Source organism: Rhizophagus irregularis, chromosome 28 (genome assembly GCF_026210795.1).
Source record: "Rhizophagus irregularis chromosome 28, complete sequence".
NCBI lineage: Eukaryota > Fungi > Glomeromycota > Glomeromycetes > Glomerales > Glomeraceae > Rhizophagus > Rhizophagus irregularis.
The window spans coordinates 3342633-3362056 of NC_089456.1; the positions used below are offsets into that span (position 1 = coordinate 3342633).

Below are 19424 nucleotides of genomic sequence, written 5' to 3' on the forward strand. Positions count from 1 at the left end.
CTATCGATTTTTTTCTTATTAATTTAAAATATTTATTTATTAGATATGATATACTACTTTATTATACAATAGAAAACAAAAATATATTAATTACGAATGCAATAAGAATAAATAATAACTAAGTTTACAAAAAATTTTTTCATTATTTCTTAATCTATAAATTTTTTACACCTCTTTCGTTTCCTTTACTTTTATTGTTAATAACACTATTATTTACAGCTAATTTACCAGTTTTTAACCAACTTTCATAAGCTTGATATCTACTTTTAGCTACACCGCTACTGTCATATTGACTCGAGCCAGCTGCTTTTATTATAGCATATTTTCTAGGATATTCAAGATATTCATCATAAATTTTGGTGTCTATTTTTGGTACTTTTAAATCGGTTATCGGATTTGGAAGATTGCCACGACAACAAAAATTTGCATAATGGTGATATTCCGAATGACTCTTCAATGAAGGATCTGTATCTCCATTTGGTGTTGAAGTTAAAACCATATTTTTATCCTGATTCACATATCTATAAATGAAAGAAGGAAAAAGTTTTTAATTACCAAAAAAATTAATTATAAAACAATGATAAATTAAACTTACTGTTTGTACTCTTCGGCTTCATTGGAAGATACAATTGGATTTAAACTTTTTGATACTATTGATTCCATTAATGATAGATTATCCTTTTCTTTCTTCGGTTTTTCTTCAATTTTCTTTTTTTCTTCAACAATTATTTCCTTTGGTTTAGTATTTGGTAGCGCAAGCCACTTTTTAACACCACCAATATTCATCAATCTATTAATAAACAAAATTATAAAAGTTGGCTACAAGCTAATGTATTTTTTATGAACTTTATGAATACGTACTTTGCTGCTTGTGGAGTTGTACGGACTACAAATGGGCTATAATCATATGTTCCGAGCTCAGCACTATAAATAATATATATTACTCATCAATAACCATATTATATATCAGCGAAAGTAATTAATATGATAAATCACCTCGAAGGTATGTATTTCGTTGTGCTATTCATATTTGAGGCAAATAATTTCTCAAATGAAGTAAATAACCGTGGACGATAATATTCTACCCAATACCCTGTATATGGATCAGTCTCATCATCAAATTGACGTGCTATGCGTGGAACAAGTTGATATCTTGAGATATCAAGTTGTTGGTCATCTTTTGGCTGAAGAACGTCCTTTGTCCACCAATGTATATAACTTCATCATAACAAATAGTAAAATTAACTGGACATAAATACAAATATAAATAAGAATAAAGGTATTAAAGGAACATATATTTTACCTTCTACGTTGCCTCTTAAAACGAGGATCATCATTATGTAAATAAAAATCATTTGGCAATTCCCATAAATGTGGTTTTTCTTTCTCCGGGGTAAAATTTCCGAGGAAAAGATTAATCGCATCCTGCTTTTCGGCATCTACATAAATAATTTCCGTACAAACATTTTAAGTTAAATGTCGAGGTTTCTCTGAATTAGCATAGCAAAATTAACATACCAGCAAAAGCATTGTTATAATATCTCCTTAAATTCTCAATCAAATCTCTAGAATGGCTTGTCCATTGGTTGATTTTACGATATGAATCAATTGTATTAACCAAATTTGATCCACCATATTGCAATGCTATTGTGTCACCGTGATCGTGATACATATCTGTTAACATGTTCACAACATCAGAATCTACCGAAACCCAAGGTTTGTCGATAATCCCCAAGGCATATAACTATAAATATAACGTGAAAGGTTTTTAATTGAAATACTTAAAAATTTAGAATATTAAAATAAACAAAAAGTACTTGATGTCCTAAAGCACATTTTCCAATAATCAACTGAGCGGCGTTTGTACGGTCCAGGCAATCAATACAATTTGTCCTTACAATACCATTTTGGCGAAGACACATTCTTCGTTTTTGAGGTTTTCCTTCTCTGAAATCAAAAAGAGAATTAATTATAAAAATTTAAATATATTCTCTTGTTTATACGTACTTTTCTTCTCTTTTTAAAACATTTATCCATGCCTCTGGTCCACTATGGAAAAATCCAGTGTCGGCTAAATATTCTTCAGCAAAACCTTCCATCAAGTCTACAACATCGTCATCACTGTGAATAAAATAAATTAGTAAATAATACCTATTATTAAAAATTAATAAATATATAAAATTAAAAAAAAAAAAATACATATTTACCCCTTTCTAGCTTTTGACATATCCCATGCAATATACTTTAGACATTTGTCTGGCAAGAATTGACTTAAATAAGTCATAGTCTCAGAAAATTCATCTCCCAATATCCCCTCACGTGGGGTTTTTTCTTTTGTCTATAACAAAATTGAAACTATTGGTAAATTTAATTATTGCTTGTAGTAACAAAGTACAAAACCACAATTATAAAAACCTTGATTAAATTCAAGACAATTATAGGCGCTCCATATCGTTTAAACATATTATCGAAATGCAATGCCGCGGCAGCAAAGAAGGGATCTCGGAAGTTTACTATGATAATAATTAGAAAGTTAATATTTTTAAAATTAATTGAATAATTTTAGGAATAAAGCTCACTTTCTATAGGGGGTTTTGGAGCCATGTTCACATCCTGAGACCAAAACAATGGTATAGATCCACGGTGTTGGACATACGAAGTATAATACGGATTATCATGGAGCCCGGATCGATGAAATGAAGTTGTACTCATCTCTGATACGATTTGCTCTGTTTCAACGTCATTAGCGACATAACCCTAATAATCACAAAAAGAATAAAATATGAAAGGATGAACAAATATACGTAAATGAAAATAGAGCATTATATACTTAAATAGAAATAATCACTTGATCATTAACACCACGTTTTAAGAAACGAGCTCCAGCAAAATAACGAGATCTTCGCGCAATCAATGTCACGACAATATTTCGTCCGAAAATCGATATTTCTGATCATTAATTAAGAAAGTTTATTTAATTTTTCTTTTTAACTAAAGAAATAAAAGTTTACTCAGATATACTCACTCGATTGATCGACGAATCCATGTATAATTGGCAAAATCCAATCAGAATTATTTTTTAGACTTCTGAATCCATTTTCTAACAAATAAGAATTCCAAACAAACATTTCATTATAAGAAAAATTCCTACGACTCGGCGGTCGTGTCATATTGTGTTGTAATGTATGTGTAATATCATACGTATAACTAAAATAAAAATTTTTCGTCAAGTCAACGTTATTGAAAATATTTATATATCTGTTAAATTAAAAAAGAATTTGTTAAAAAAGTTGATTTGATATGAAATATAGATATAAAAATTTAAAATAATTTTAGTTACCTTTGTTCATCCGAATTCTTAGATGAATTCTTTTCAGGCTTCGTTCCTTGGGCAATTGGTTTAAGAACTGTTTCATCAATATGATAAATATAATGACCTCCTATTAAGGCAACAGCACTCCTTTTTGTAATTAATGAGATATAATATCCCTCGGTAAACTTAATAAATCCTGTTATTACAAATAAAAAAGATTATCTCAGATTGTTCTCTTGCAGTATTGCGTTAATGCGTTACAATGGCAGAACTCTTCTTTATCAACTCACCAACAATTCCATATGCTGTTATAACTTTGTTTAAACCTCCTGATACTCTATTTCCTTCTTCAAGGGCCGTTAAAATATCATTTATTTCTTGTTTAGAATATATAATATCGTCCTCAATCACAGTAAGTTCTGTAGGCGTGGATCGATCAATTTTCAATATTCGGAATCTACTGTCACTTTGATTGGATCCCACCATATAATAATTCTTTTATGTCAAAATGGATGAATTGATCTTTTATTAGCATTCAATCGAAAAAAACAATAAAATTCAATTAAGATTGACAGCTTACTGTTTTAGTCTCATATAATGTAAATTTATTCAAAACTAATCGATCAACTTTATTTGATTCAGAGTCAAAGAATTCCATTGCGGGGGGTGCTGATAGTCGACCTCCAGGTTGTTGCTTTATGCCCGCTTTTTCATGCAAATTTATATCAGGAGACATTGAATGTCGCAAGTCTGCGGACATGTTTAATAACGTGTAATTTCTTAATTTATATATTTAACAACTTATGCAAGGGTATAATTTAAACGTTAAAAATAGTATAATAATAGTCAACCTTAATTATAAGACTGGCTAATTCGTCAATTATGAGATATTTATTTATAAACCATTGATTCATAAGTCAACTTCAAATATCAAAAGACGTATTTATGTGTTGACAGGTAACACAATAACGCCAATCTTATATTATGTAATAAATTCAATCACGTGATTTTGATCTCATCTGTTTATTTTTTTTTTGTTGCTGCTTGCTTTTTATTAATTCTTATTATCATTTGCTACACCTCAATTACACAATTGACTTTAACAATGACAGATACAAGGTATACACACAAAATATGTACTAAATTATATTAAACATTTAGTTCTAATGTAATATAAAATATTTTCACAGTAGCTCGGAATCTGATTCTTCAAGTGAAGATTCTAGTGTTTCTGAGTTAGAAATGGCGGACGTAGATGACTTTGAGCAAGCTATGATATCCGTGGATAAGACATTTTATGAGGTTGAAATGGGCCTAAGCTCAGGACCTTTACGGACGAAAAATGAGATTATTGATATAACAATCCCCAAACCTACGATAGAAATAACGTCTGATATGCATTTAACAGAAATCGGCTCAATACTTCATGTGGTGGAAGACCAAATAGTTATTAAAGTTAATGCTACCGGTGAATATAAAATTTTGGATGTAGGAACAGTTTTGGTATTAGAAGATAAAGAAGTTCTTGGTGAGGTAAAAATTTTAAAGATCATTCTTCAATTGAATTTATTTTGTTATTCTTAATATCAATTTATTTTTCGCTTATAAGATATTTGAAACGATAGGCCCTGTGGCACATCCGATGTATGTTGTTCGTTTTAATGACATTAACAAGGAGAAAGTCGTAAGGGATGCAAAGGTATTCGGTGTTGATGAACTGTCAAAATTTGTATTTACTCAGGAGATATCTGAGCATAAAGGGTGTGATGCAAGTAATGCATTTGATGAAGAGGTCAATGAGGAGGTATTGCATTAACAATAGATTATAAAAAATTTCTCTTATGAAACACTTTATACGTGACAATGTTGATTAATAAAATTGTAAAATATAGGAAATTGAATTTTCGGATGATGAGAAAGAAAAAGCATTCAACGAGATGCAAAGAAATAAAACGAATGAGTAAGTAAATATTCATATAATTTTAATGATGGATATGAAGTTTTCAATTTATATTTCTTTTTCTTTTTAAGTCCTGCAAGTCCTGCAACAACTTCAACACAAAATATAAACAACAACCGTAGAAGCCGTGGAGGTCGTGGAGGTCGTAGAGGTCGTAGAAGAAGGGCAACAAACCATGGTGACCAAATAAATAGAGAGGTTCATCCCCCTCAGAATGATCAGGGATATGACATTGATTATAACATATTGCCCAGACCAAACTCGCTTTCAAATTAGTTTTCAGTAAAATAATTTTCAGTATGTTAAATAAATTCTTTTATGTATTTAGTATATTTATTGTACATTTTTATTTATATTAATCGATACTACATTTTAGAGATTAGAATTATGTCGAACGTGGATCATCCACGGACGGGCCAGATTCTTGATGAATATCAGGGTTAAAGAAGCTGGGAAGGCAACAAAGAACGGGATTGAATTATTGAAACTAGTTTATTGAAACAATCACAATCAAATTCGTACTGGTAGTACTAATAGTTCTGTACATATTCATGTATATTAGTAATTGCAAGCAAAATTTTTGCAATATTTAAAAGATATATTCTCTTTATATTAACCCAAAAAATACTGCATTAATAAATTACTATGAATTAAAAGTATTAATTATTAATCAAGGATGTATTATTACTTTCAAGTATTGAAAATATTAAAAACTACATTATCATTATTAATTTGAATCATATACTTACAAGTTAATTTAAGCAAAATTCATTTTCTAAATATATTTAAATCATATTATTTTATTATGAGTTTGGAATTAGTAATTTTAGTTTGCTGGTGGCAAACTGTTGCACAAAAGCAAAGCATACTTCGTACCTTTGGCTTTGGTCAGTGATATGGTATCCTCATCAAAATAAAATATAACCGTTTTTTTTTTATCTATTTGTATTATAAAACTTTTAAGTTTCTGTAAACGATAAATTGTTTGTTGTTTTGTTGTTTATGATAAAAAGGAACAAACGGATAGTTAATTACTTAATTAGCAGTGAATATGCTGCGCACGTGATTTCAAGATGTAAAATCGTAAACAAAAAAGACATATATTAAGAATTACATTCTGAATGTCCTATGTGCAATAATCAATTATCGCTGCTATAATGAAAAAGTAATTTAGAAAGTTCTCTCCAGAAAACGACCTGGATTTAGGCAGAAATGCTAATTGCACAAGATTTTTTCCTGTAATCCTGTTATTTCGAGTATATTACCTTCGTATAGGCAATGTGTGACACGACTACTTTGCGATTAAATCCAATTTAGCGTCATGTGACTCACGCAATACGATACACCTAATTAAACATTTTATGACACCTCTCTAGTATTTCTTGCATCTTTGAATGAAATAATTAAAGTAAAGTATAAGGAATCTGTTTTTTGCTTCTTGAAAATGATAATTAGGATTAAAATAAAACATACCAACTACCAAATACCAAGGTATTCCCAACATAACCAAGTACAATTAGTTGCACGGGATAATTGCACATTTACCAATCCATTAAGATTTGGCTATAAAAATTTTAGAGATTCACACGAGCATTTACTGTAATGCGATGTTTGTCAAGTGACCATACTCGTCTATGGATTAAATATGGTTAAAACAAAATGTTCTTGATTAGTAAGTAATTAGGATAGTTTTAATAAAGTACACTTACTTGTAATTCATATATTTCTTTTATAAATTGGTGGCAATTTTATACGACGCTTAATGAAACAAATAATTAGTTATTTAAAAGAAAAATAATGCAATATATAGAACCTTCTATGCATTGATACCGACCACTATGACTTAATACACTTCGGTCTTACTAGCTAAAATATTACCTAATAGTAAAATTATATTAAAATCAATAAAATGGCATAAAAGATAAATATTTAATGTATTGATCGATTTAGTCTTAAATGAAGCATCTAATTTTGGCATATCTTTCCCATAAAAAAATATTACTATGCTGAAAAATCAAGCATTATCACTTAGATTAACGGAAAGTGTAACCTTCGGATTTTAATCAATTCCGGTTTCATTATTATTACGGTACAATAAATAAACTTTTTGATAATTTGTATGACATAAAACATAAACATATTTATTTCCTTAAAAAATCATAATGTTCTTAACTATAAATAAACTATATAAATTAAACATAAATATTTGATCAAATATTCGATTTATTAAATACGGAAATGTAGAAGTATAAACTTAAATACGGAAATGGAAAAGGAATGTATGTATACATATATATAAGTATATATATATATCATATACTATATATTAAAAAAAAATCGAAAATATAAAATTGGAATAAACGAAAATATACGAATGAATTAAATTGACCAATTAAGTTCTAAAGAATCCGTCAAAAAACAATCATTTTTTAAGACTGATTGGGTCTTTACAAACTCTTTGAAGAAGCAATTACTTAATCGGTTAGCACAAGATCTCGCAGCATTTTTTCGAACATGATCTGTTAATTCTTTATCTTCTGGAGTCAGTTGTTCTCTTTGAGAGCGTGTTTTCCAGATGTCTCTTTGTTCCTCCGTCATTTTTTCTTTCCACAAATAACCAGCAAACTTGTTTAATTGTGATGCTCGTATTTTTAATCCTTTTGGAACATGTTCTCTTAATTCCTTACTAAATAACAGGAAATGATTTGGCTGCTTTTTTTTCCTTCCAGCTATTCCAAAACCATTCGAACTCTGAACGTATTGATGTACGTGGAATTCACTCATAATAAAGAAATTTCGAATCGGTAATTTTATAAAATTAAGCGAACGAACGAAATACGTAAAATATATATATGTATATATATATATATATTTTTGAAATAAGAAAGAATAAATCGAAACGAAAGCTCATTTTCTCTACTTTTTATATTCGAATTTCCATAATCCTGTTTGACCATATGTTAATCCAAAAGTAATACATCAATTTCATATATTTAATATTTTAAATATATGTTTGGGGAGGATAATACGTAATTTATTTATCATATGATCAGAGAGCATTGATAATTTTCCAACGGGCTTTCCCATCTATTTCTTCGTCTAAGGAAAGAATAAATAAAATTTTGAACTATTGTTTAATTTGTGTGACTTATTATTATTCATCATGTTTCGATCAATCCCACCAATCATACAATAGTGTATTGCTAATTAATGGTTTATTGGTTGACCTTAATGATGAGTTTACCTTTATTTTGATCTTAATGTTTTCTTTTGATTACAAAATTTATGAAAGTTCTCTTCCATAAAAAGTGTAATGAATACGTCTGTTTTTTTTTTTAAAGAAAAAAAAAGAAATTCAAAAAGTTCAAATTATTAAAATCGCGTCATAAAGTCACATTTGTAACACAACAACAATAATAATACCCTATGAAATACATGGATATAACATTATTGGCGAGATAATAACCCCTTCTTTTTGTTGAATTTTTCAATTCATAAAAACAAATAAACAACTTCATATCTGATAAATTTGCGAAACAACAATACGGAGTTTTTGTAGCATCAATCTATAAGACACCAAATCCGTTAGGTAAAATAATCTTTGTAATTAGAAAAATTAGAAAAAAAAAAGAAAAAGGCTTTAGTAGTAAAGTCGAGGAGTGTTATATTATATAATCGGAAATCGGACATAATTTATGTGTAAGTGATGATACAGTGATGTCATTTTTATCATATTGAGTCACACACTTTTTAATGAAAGCTAACATTTTTGTTTGGTCGACTTAAGAATATACCTAATTAGGTTGAGTAAAAAAGAGTCAAATTAATTATTTCATGTAACCTAAACTAAAAATCATTGTAAAATTTATTATCCCCTTTTTTTTAGCAATCACACAACATTCATTCACTGAATTACTTTATTGGTAAGAAGCAAAGAGGCGTAAATAGTTTTACATTTCTTTTTGAGATCAAGGCAAATTGTTTCTATAAGTAAGTTACAGAAAAAAAATGGAAATGATCGGCATTATCATGGCCATCTTAACATACATTTTTTCGGTCAACAACCATAATGAAGAAAGGTGAAGTTATAAAATACTTATTTAAAATTGTTATATTTCATTGTCTTGGGTTATTTTAGGCTGTACGGAATTTATGTACGTTTTTTATTCCATAATAACATGTTCTTTAACATATCTTTTATTTAATTAAAATTATTATGCTGGAAAATATATATATATATAACTAAGTAAATACCTCTTTCCATTTGAGCACGAAATAAATCATTATATTTAACATTCGAGTTATAATATCATGATGTATAACGATAAACGCGTAAAAATATCAAAAACAAGAGCTCTTAGGGCCGCTAACCCTTATTTTCAATATCGAAATTGCAAGATTGATCCTAAAAATAAACGTAAGATGACCGATCATTCAAAAATTACCGCTCCGGAATGGGGAAGCATGACCGATTTAGAAAAAAGAAGATTTAAACAGGCTTCCGTAAAAGAAGCTTTAGATAAAGAAGCTGCTTTCGGAGGTAATGGCCTAACTAAGAAATCGTTCGAACAGTTTGGTGATATCGCTTTCGTGATTGAATGTCCCATTATTCAAAACAAGGAAGATTATTTGTTTAACAAATATACTCGAAACACTGATTTCAAATTAAAATAAATTTTATCGACAAAAACATCTTTTTATTGTCTTTTTTATTATTCTTTTTAAAAATTTTGTTTGACTTTATTAAGTTGCCCCTATTATAAGATAATTTCCTATATAAGGTCTTTTTTTTTTATGAATTTTATATATATATGTATAGTAGTATGATTTTTTAGTCGTTAAAAATAATGGAAGTATTTCTCCACAAAAATTATTTATAAATTACTTCTAACCTTTTTTAATTATAAATATGTATAAGAGCAAAATTTTTTAAAAAAATCATTGTTATTTAGTTACACTGCAGTTATACATTGATTTTTTTATCAGTATATCATTTTAATAAATAAACAAATTATAATTTATAAGCAGATAAATATTTTATTAACGATATCGCTCATATGATTCTAGAATTCTTTATTGTGTGACATTACATGATCGGACCGATCGGCTAATTGGCGAAATTGACGGGATTGATCGAACTTCCATTTTAGTAAATCAAATCTTTGATCGACCAAATTCACTATATAATTCGAAGTTAGCGTAATTATATTCACAGTTAAAACCTAAAATTTGCCAGCCCTGATAAATCATTATTAAAGCTGCTTTTTTGCTGGAAAACCAAAAAAAAATTAAATAATAAAAAAAAATTTCCTCCATATGTGACATATTTTCTACGGTCGATAATGCATATATAATACATATGCAACTAATAAGTCACGTGTAAAATGCAATGACGTACTATTTGTCAAATGGGAGTACACTGTAAAAAATTCCGAAAATAAATCAATAATGTTATAATGATGTCATTTCAATTGTCAATAAGTATCCCCGACACTCCATTGTCTTATTTTGTACAATACTAATTATCTGTTATTATGCATGATTGGATCAAATTTAAAGTTTATTACTTGCAAACAAGAAATTTTCCGAAAATGTCTAAAAACAATTTATTTCATAATAATTAAAAAAACACGAATAAAATATATTTTTTTGTTTATTATCGAGGAACAAAAAAAAAAGAAAACGAGTCGATAAAATTCAGATTTTTTTTTGCCAATTTTTCCGGATGAAAAAAAAGTATCGAATAAAATTAAATTATATATATATATGTGTGTGTGCCAATTTCGAATAAAAAGGAAATATTATATATAATAAAGACGAAGTAATCAGAACTCACTATGCGAAATAAAAACGATTTTTTAAAAAATTTTATCTTATACTGTGTATGATATAGCGATTTTTTCAGGGTTCATTATATCGGGTTCTGACTTTATATCATAGTACAATTCGAACATTCTGGATTGCTACCAATACTATTTCCGCAAACACAGATAAAATTAAAATCATCAATCTCAGAAGCACTAATAATTTGCGTAAGGTTGATGGTTGCAGGCGAATTATTAGAAGTATTGACGACCTGGATAATGCAATCCTTAGAGTTTTGAATGAGATCCTTACGATCTCTATTTAAATGATACATTTTCTCCCATTCCTTTATTTCATTTTCCGTTAATTCCTTCCATTTACTGGAAGCCAATTTGCTCAAGTCTTTCATTTTCATGTTTTTCATATTATATTTTTTTATTAAATCATTACGAAAAAGAATGAATGCATTGGGTTTTCTTTTTTTAATTTTTCGTGTATTAGTGTTGGTGTTAAAGGAATGTGGTATCATGGGAAATGTATCTTTCATGATTTGTAAACTAATGAATGGTAACAAATAGATAATTAAATCTGAGAAGAGGTGTGAAAATCAATGAAGTATTTATATTCGAATTTTTCATATGACAATTATTAAATAAATATAATTTCTAAACATTATTTCGAAGAAATTCGGTGACATAATAATTATGAGTAAGATTCAAGCAATTTAATTAAATGTATTCGGAGTGAGATTTGAAATTGATAAATTTGACGCATGGTTGGACAATGACCAAATAAATAACAATGTTCTTAATCGGATTTTACATTATAGTATATATAAAGAATCTTCGGAAAAGTCTTTCCTATATTTTCATTCATTGTAAAATAATTTTATTACCTTATTAAGGGACAATAACTTAATTGTTAACTATAAAATTTCATTATTTAAGCGTGCTCCTTAATCCCGTTTATGACACGTAAGGAGGCGCAACAGGCGAATCAAAGATCATTTACATACGACGATTATTTTTTTCATTGAGGATTACCAAAAATGCTATTAAGCGACCTTGTAATATAATTTGGTTTAAATTAAATCCATATATTTACTTTATGTATATTATATGTAAAGTCGAACTGTGGCTTGTGACTAATTAAAGAACATCAGCCTTATCAAAATGAGAATCTAAATGTAGTAATATTAACAAAGATGTATATTTAATATATGCTCGGCTGAATGCTATCATATACATCGCATATTCGTATCAAAAAGAATGAATGGGTCAGCTAAACTTATGGTAGTATTAAATTGACATCTGGATTTTATTCTGCATGTTTGCATAATGGGTGTAACCTAAGATTTCCTTTATTTGATTACTATAATTAGCCAATTAAAATTTTTATTTTTAACGGAATCAAATTACAAAATCAAAGATGGGAAAATAACAAATTTCTTTTACAGAAAAATCGATAACCGAAATATGCAGAAGTTCTATTTTGAAATTCTATTTTTAACTGATAACAAGGTTTGAAAAAAAAATTATAAATTAAGAATTTTTTTTATTTTTGATCCAAAAAAAAAAACAAAAAAAAAATTTAGATATAATGAGCAAGCCCGTAAGGCATATGAATGCGTTTATTTGTTATCGAAAAGATAATATTGATCATGGAAGTAAACTAAAGATGACGGATTATTCAAGATTTATTGCACCAAAATGGCAAGATGAAAGTGATTTATTCAAAAGAAAATATTATCAAGCTGCCGCAAAAGATTACGTAGAGAAAGAAATGGCTTCTGGTGGAAATGGTACTACAATAAAATCTTTTGAACAATTTGGTAATATTGCATTCGTTAACGAGACGCCGATCTGTCATGGCGTTAATCTTCGTGATGATGATGATAGCCAAAATTCCGATCAATATTTTTATGACAATCGTAATAATGATATCAAACAAGAAACTGTTCCAATAATCAATGAAGAAGATTTATTTAAAGAATTCACAATAGATAGTGATTTTTATTATATTCAAGAACCTATTGATATAAGCAAACAAACTATGATTCCATCGTCAAAATTAGATCTATTTGATAATATTGATAAATCTAATAATAATGATAAAAATTAAATTACCATAATACGACATTATTTTTATTTTATTTATTTCGGTTATCGTTATTTCAAGATTTCGTTCGGAATTTTCTTTTATTATCCTTATTTCCTTTTTTTAAAATTCGGTCGTTATTACAACACAAACTACTAAGATTTTTAAATTAAGATTATATGTTTCTTTTATGTATTTTTATGTACTTTATTGTATTTTTATGTTTTCTTTTATGATAATACTAAATAAATATATAAATATAACGGAAATCTTTCTCCAACTAACTAAAATTGTCATAGTAAAAAATAAGAAAGGTTTCATTATATTACCGTTTTATAGTAGAATTTTCATTATTCGTTGAATACATTAACCATTTTTGATCCATTATTAAAAAGCGTACTTGCACTACAATAATATAAACAGACTGTAAGACACTTGTAATTCCAATCAAAAATCTTCAAATTATAGATGTCAATACTTCCGAATATATATTCGAGCATATATCGTAGTTTCATAACTTTCACTTCATTTTGATTTAAAATAATATTTTGTAATAAGAATAAGTTATCTTTGTATGATTTGAAAATTTATTATTACGATTACAAAAAAACTAAAAATCACCTTTTTTTGCATTCTTCATGAATGCATATTTTTTAACCAAATTTATTTTTAATAATACTATAATGTGCATGATACAAATCATAAAAAGGTAAGAATTAAGAATATTCTGCGATTCAATTGCATTATCGGTAAACTGTGCACAATCGGAATTCGTTCCAACATAGTAATGACTTTTGTCAGCCGCCTTCAAAAAGTAGATTCCGGAAAATTACGTTACAATATCTTTTATGCAAATACTTTAGCTTATTAAGATCAAATGCATACTTTAAAAGCTTTTGTACTTACAAAATTTGATATTCGATTTCTTTCAATTTAGGATATTGTTTTCCGTCTATATTTTGTTCATTGTAGTGAAAAGTTTGATATCATATTGCACAATAATAATTTCTTTAATATATTGTCAAAAAAAATTACACAAGTCTGTTTAATCAGGAAAGAAAGTGACTTTTTTGTTATAGTGAAATACGGAATATGAATTGCGAGTTAATTTAATTATATCCGAAATTGATTAAGTAGATATTGTAAATGAGGGTGATTTCGATCATTATTTGGATCGTCGATTACTTGTTTATTTAGGAAGATGAACATCAATCAAATTTCAAAAATTGGAATCAGGAAGACAATCTGCTAATCAAATTTCATATATAAGACTGCGCATAATTTTTATAATATCATCGAATTGCAAATTTTTGGAAAATCAATTCCGATTATCATTATAATCTTTTCGGTATAATTTTTTTTTTCTTTATAAAAAGCAAGTATTTTGATTCATCGTCAATTTCATACTTCAAAATGATTATTATTTGCGACCCAAACAAAAAAAAGGAACATTTTCCAAATGCTTTCCTAATCTACCGCGCATTAACCTGGAAGCTTTACAAAAAGAATTCACCAAATGTTAAGCAACAGAATTATTCTGTTGCAACTGGCGGTCGTTGGAAAGACGTCCCAAACGAAATTAGAAACGTATATACACAATTATCTATCAAGTTATCTGAAGATAATCATGTACCGGATGGATTTTTAATCTTTCGAGCAATCAGTTGGGAAACGTTAAAAGAAAGATATCCAAATGCAACTATTGCATCTGAAGAATGGGACCGGCTACCAAGCGAGGATAAGACATTTTACATAAAATTATATGAAGAGTTGTCAGAAGCTACGAAAAAAAAGAAAATTTTGAAAAGCAAATTAAAAAAGCAAAAAAGTAAACGTGTACAAAAACCTCAAATTAACAGTCAAAACTTAACCGACCAATCACCACATTTTCCTTATAATGGTTTTTTTTATAACCACTATCATTATCATGATTATCATGATTATTTTTCTGAGTATTATGACTATTATTATAATTATTATAATAATAATATTTTTTTTTACATAGATAACAATATCTGAACTCTCTCTTTAAAGCAATATCTCAATATTATTCAGATTTTGTTTAGAAATTTTCTAAAAATATTTGGAATATTTTTTTGATAGAAATTTTATAGATTTATTTTTTTTTTAGTTTGTTTAAGCATTTTTTTATTACAAATTTTTTATTGCGTCTCATTCTACTGTATGATATAGTAAATTAGCATATTCGTATTTTTAAAAAATGTTTATAAGTCATGTGAATAAAAAACAAATAAACTTAGAGTATTTTCAAAAAAAAAATCACCACTTGTACGACCCTAAACTTTTTTCAATAAATACCCTCGGAGAATCATTTTTTTTTTCATGATCTATATTATTACGTCACCAAAAGTTTATGCAGGACAGCAGGAGTCTATGTCACGATGTATTCAATAAAATATATATATACCAGTTATATACCCATATATACCCTCAACCCTCTTTCTTTCTAGAAACATGATCGAAATGGTTGGATCGTATAATTGTTTGCGTCTAGATAATAATTACGTTTTCCAGGTTGAAGTTCATGAAAAAGAAGAGGACAATTAGAAATTTTTCGAAATTGGTAATAAAAATCAATTTAAGAATGTAAAAGTTGGACAACTCGCGAAACTTATCTCTCATGAAGGAAAGTTTAAGGATTTTGATATATTGAATCTTTGGAAGGTTGACGTTGATGAAAGTGTGCTTAGTCCAAGAAGATATTAAAAACCTTGGAGGAATTGCCAAAGCAAATTTATAAATTATTTTCAAGGGATATGAACCTAAGGAGGAAGATAACATCAGCATTGTTGCTGTCATCTCAACCACAACTGATGGTAAGTGTCTCCCAACGTTTTACTTCACGAACAAGAAATTTCAGCTATCATTCATCGTCATCTTCGCTTTCTCACCATCATATTTTTTTTCACAACCACTAGATCTTGAAAGAAAGAGGCGAATAAGAATGCGTAATAAAAACTATTGTCAGTTTGCAATAATATCGAAATATCCAAATTTACTCATTCATTTATATTATGCAGGACTTTCATCAAAATCAACTGCTGATGCAATAAGCGAAGCTGAAAGACTATTTGATTTATATTTTCAGGACCTAGTAAACGTTGCAAAAAACGCGTACGAATCGTATTCATATTTTGAGGCACCAGAAAAAAATTGTAACAAAAAATTCATTGATGATAAAAAGATTTCGGTTGCTAACAAAGAACCTAATTTGCTTCTGCATAACCTTCCTGAACAAAAGGGAATGTTTCTGGTAAGTAAGTGGTGTGAGATTGAGCCTCATCATATACAATTGGAAAGATTTCCGTAAATTTGTCTTTAATGTCCTTCAAAATAGTTTGACAAAATGAGTTAAGAACTTCCACATCTCGAAATATTAAATATAGCTCTCTAATGATGATGTGACTGAGCTGAAGGAATAACCAAGATTTAGGCACCATTATAGTGTTATGTTGTCCAGCTACATTAAAGAGATGTTTAAGCAAGAGCAGGTGTCTAACAATGCAACTCATTACTGCCCGCTCCGCAATGCTTCTTTGGGTTGTTTATCTTGGATCTTATCTCTCGCCCAACGTGCTGATTCTTCCAAGTCAACAGATCCAACACTATATGGAAAAACAATTAAGTATAGGCCATAATTCTGGCATAAAGCTTCAAAACATAAGCGAGTTTTGCCACAACCAGAGGTTCCCAGAATACTGTTTGCTAGATTTTCTTTTATATGCTTTTCAAAAGAATCATAATCAGTAAGGCCTCTTTCACCCTGTACAACTTAATAAAGATAGGGCAAGACGGTTTTTCTCCATAGTGGTTCGGTGTTATCAACTTTAAGTTATTCATTTATAGGAGCATTTGATTGCATAACTGGGTCTGGACTATCATTATTGCGAGCAAATGATAAAATATCTACAAAAGCAAAGGAGGAACTACAGTAAGTTAATTCTGCCGGTCCCAATGACTTGGGATAACTTAATTGATTTTCTATAGTGTTTCAACCTTTAATCAATTTGGTCGAATTGATACCTCTGGTGAATTACTCGAATTGGCAACGAGAATATTTCCTCTAGAAGAAAAACGATTTGCTGAATTTAATCTTTTTCAGTTTTTACAATTAGTTTCTTAACAGGGTCGCTATTGTTGGTCGTGGGCATGGATACATTATCTCATTAAGTCTGAGCATTTCGATCCCAAAAACAGCTAAATGAACTCGTTACTAAACTTACAACCAGTGCTGACAGTTTACCAAGAAAAGAATATAGTATTTACACGGGCTTTGAAGATTTGCAAAAACATCCTTCTGAGCGACCTTCTTATGTTAAAATGTTTTCACATTGGAATCAAAACAATGCTATGAAAATTGGAGAGACAAGCTTTTCTGAAGTATTTACGACATACGCGCCTAATTTTACTTCTACATTTATATTCAACACTTTTAACTTTTTATTTCTTTTATTATTACTATTGTTGAAAGAGCCATCATTTTATATTCTATGACAGGAAAACCAATAAATGTTTACCAGTAATTGTTGTTTATCCTTGTAATCAATCCTAAGAGAAAAAGGCAATACCAGCGATACCAAGAGTAATTATTGACATGGAGAATGCAAGCATATTATTTCCTAAAGATTGTCAAGAGTGGATTAAAGATTTTAAGGAAAAGATTGGCATATGTAAATAATGAGAAAGCAAAAATTTGCATCTAATGAAACAACGCATTAACAAAGTTTCACCCACATTTTGAGCCCACGATTTTTTAATTTGGACATGCACACCAACTGGTATAATCTCGTAATTAGCAATATTAGCAATAGAAACAAAATAATTAGCTATAGATATTTTTCGTAAATGTGAGAGAAGAAATAATGTATGCTGGATCAGCGTACTCCCTCCCTCTTTGATAGCATCATACATTTTGCTTGCTACTTCACTTTATTATTTAATAAAATTTTGCCTAAATAAAGCTTTATACTTTTTAATTTTATTGGAAAAAATAAATTGCGCAAATATATCATGATTTATTACACTTTTATGATTTAAAATATTTAAAATGAAAAGTTATATATACATTGTAACTTGTAATAAAAAATTTATTTATGTTCCATCTAGCCTTCTAGCATAATACATTATCATTGATAAAGAATAATCCTAGTTAAGTAATTCTAGTACCCACAAACTGGTCGAAGTGAACAATCATTATAATTGATTCTAATTTTCTCACATAAACACTATACATCCAGATAGTTAAAGTCGTAAAAATTTTTTTAATCTTATTTCTTCCTTGCGCAATTTCGGCGACTCATTATCCACGATCTCACTCAAGCCAAAATCAATAAAAAAAGTAATGGCGACTCTTTGGTTCATATAGAATATTTTGCTTTGAGATGTCATTGTGAAGGACGCCGCAATTATATATTGACTTACTATTATTTTTTTTTCCTCTTTAGTGAGTCTTTTCGGATCAACGTGATGGGCGCCCTCAATTAACTGCAATACTAACGCAAAAAGATATCCGTCATAAATGTAACCTTTATAGAGCAAACGTGGAACAGCACGACCTATTATCAATATTACGATAGATAAGTTAATAATATCTAAAAAATATTATGAATAAAAAAATTTGTACCTTGACATTCTTTCAAAATAGAGTAATATGAGCCTCATGTTCTAGCATTTTCGTCGCTTCTTGCTCCTTGTACGCATCACAAGTCTTCCATGCCACAGTTGACCATCATAATAGCCAGAAAAAACCTTTCCAAAGGTTCCACTACTTATATATTTACCTATTGTAGTGATTCCTTTGGAAGATGGCGCGGTCACTCTCTTCTTGCTACCGGTCTGAATCGAAGAACTCTTCCTCTTCTTTGAACTAGAAGAACCAGGAGGAATATAATCATCGTCAGGATCATCACCAGGATCATCATCGTTATCGTCATCTTTGTCATAATCATCGTCATAAGATGTAAAATTGTCATCCATTACACGATCCAATCTATTATCGATGGTATCATTAATAGCTAAGTGACTGATGTGGTAAACACACTCGCGTAAAGCGGATTGGTACCATCAGGATGAAAAACACGAGAAACATATAGGTTATTTGATTCATTTTCCGGTCGTCTGAGAAAGTACGTATCGGAATAGTTTGTCAAGATCCCGTAATGAGGGCCATTGCAGGCCATTTCGCCAAACACCCGAGATAAGATCCTTTTTCTAAACCTAAAATCTCGA

General features: G+C 28.9%; 9 protein-coding genes across 9 annotated transcripts; 6 read left to right on the forward strand and 3 right to left on the reverse strand.

Moving 5' to 3' along the window:
• Positions 1-16: 16 nt before the first annotated feature.
• OCT59_019353 (uncharacterized protein) lies at positions 17-4073 on the reverse strand (the record flags this gene model as incomplete). Its single annotated transcript, XM_025321080.2, has 16 exons — positions 17-521; positions 596-790; positions 862-924; positions 997-1218; positions 1304-1439; positions 1519-1744; positions 1818-1947; positions 2008-2121; positions 2208-2338; positions 2416-2513; positions 2580-2757; positions 2849-2949; positions 3026-3258; positions 3341-3509; positions 3604-3808; positions 3894-4073. 16 exons carry the CDS (start codon positions 4071-4073, stop codon positions 155-157), a joined length of 2748 nt encoding a protein of 915 aa, XP_025169836.1. The 3' UTR covers positions 17-154.
• Positions 4074-4359: 286 nt separating this feature from the next.
• On the forward strand, positions 4360-6014 carry OCT59_019354 (uncharacterized protein). Its single transcript, XM_025309534.2, has 6 exons — positions 4360-4432; positions 4504-4846; positions 4923-5117; positions 5206-5273; positions 5345-5570; positions 5650-6014. Exons 1-5 carry the CDS (start codon positions 4419-4421, stop codon positions 5547-5549), a joined length of 825 nt encoding a protein of 274 aa, XP_025169837.2. The 5' UTR covers positions 4360-4418; the 3' UTR covers positions 5550-5570; positions 5650-6014.
• A 1638-nt stretch (positions 6015-7652) lies between these two features.
• On the reverse strand, positions 7653-8057 carry OCT59_019355 (uncharacterized protein; the record flags this gene model as incomplete). Its single annotated transcript, XM_066135977.1, has 1 exon — positions 7653-8057. One exon carries the CDS (start codon positions 8055-8057, stop codon positions 7653-7655), a length of 405 nt encoding a protein of 134 aa, XP_066005216.1.
• Positions 8058-9584: 1527 nt separating this feature from the next.
• OCT59_019356 (uncharacterized protein) lies at positions 9585-9947 on the forward strand (the record flags this gene model as incomplete). The annotated part of the gene is made up of 1 exon (XM_025311621.2): positions 9585-9947. One exon carries the CDS (start codon positions 9585-9587, stop codon positions 9945-9947), a length of 363 nt encoding a protein of 120 aa, XP_025169839.2.
• A 1255-nt stretch (positions 9948-11202) lies between these two features.
• OCT59_019357 (uncharacterized protein) lies at positions 11203-11493 on the reverse strand (the record flags this gene model as incomplete). The annotated part of the gene is made up of 1 exon (XM_025332600.2): positions 11203-11493. The coding sequence occupies one exon, from the start codon at positions 11491-11493 to the stop codon at positions 11203-11205; it is 291 nt and encodes a 96-aa protein (XP_025169840.2).
• A 1184-nt stretch (positions 11494-12677) lies between these two features.
• OCT59_019358 (uncharacterized protein) lies at positions 12678-13199 on the forward strand (the record flags this gene model as incomplete). The annotated part of the gene is made up of 1 exon (XM_025327717.1): positions 12678-13199. One exon carries the CDS (start codon positions 12678-12680, stop codon positions 13197-13199), a length of 522 nt encoding a protein of 173 aa, XP_025169841.1.
• Positions 13200-14588: 1389 nt separating this feature from the next.
• OCT59_019359 (uncharacterized protein) lies at positions 14589-15194 on the forward strand (the record flags this gene model as incomplete). Its single annotated transcript, XM_066135978.1, has 2 exons — positions 14589-15075; positions 15181-15194. The coding sequence occupies 2 exons, from the start codon at positions 14589-14591 to the stop codon at positions 15192-15194; spliced, it is 501 nt and encodes a 166-aa protein (XP_066005217.1).
• A 946-nt stretch (positions 15195-16140) lies between these two features.
• Positions 16141-16551, forward strand: OCT59_019360 (uncharacterized protein; the record flags this gene model as incomplete). Its single annotated transcript, XM_066135979.1, has 3 exons — positions 16141-16144; positions 16217-16449; positions 16534-16551. The coding sequence occupies 3 exons, from the start codon at positions 16141-16143 to the stop codon at positions 16549-16551; spliced, it is 255 nt and encodes an 84-aa protein (XP_066005218.1).
• A 539-nt stretch (positions 16552-17090) lies between these two features.
• On the forward strand, positions 17091-17748 carry OCT59_019361 (uncharacterized protein; the record flags this gene model as incomplete). Its single annotated transcript, XM_066135980.1, has 4 exons — positions 17091-17127; positions 17299-17332; positions 17426-17576; positions 17668-17748. 4 exons carry the CDS (start codon positions 17091-17093, stop codon positions 17746-17748), a joined length of 303 nt encoding a protein of 100 aa, XP_066005219.1.
• Positions 17749-19424: the final 1676 nt, after the last annotated feature.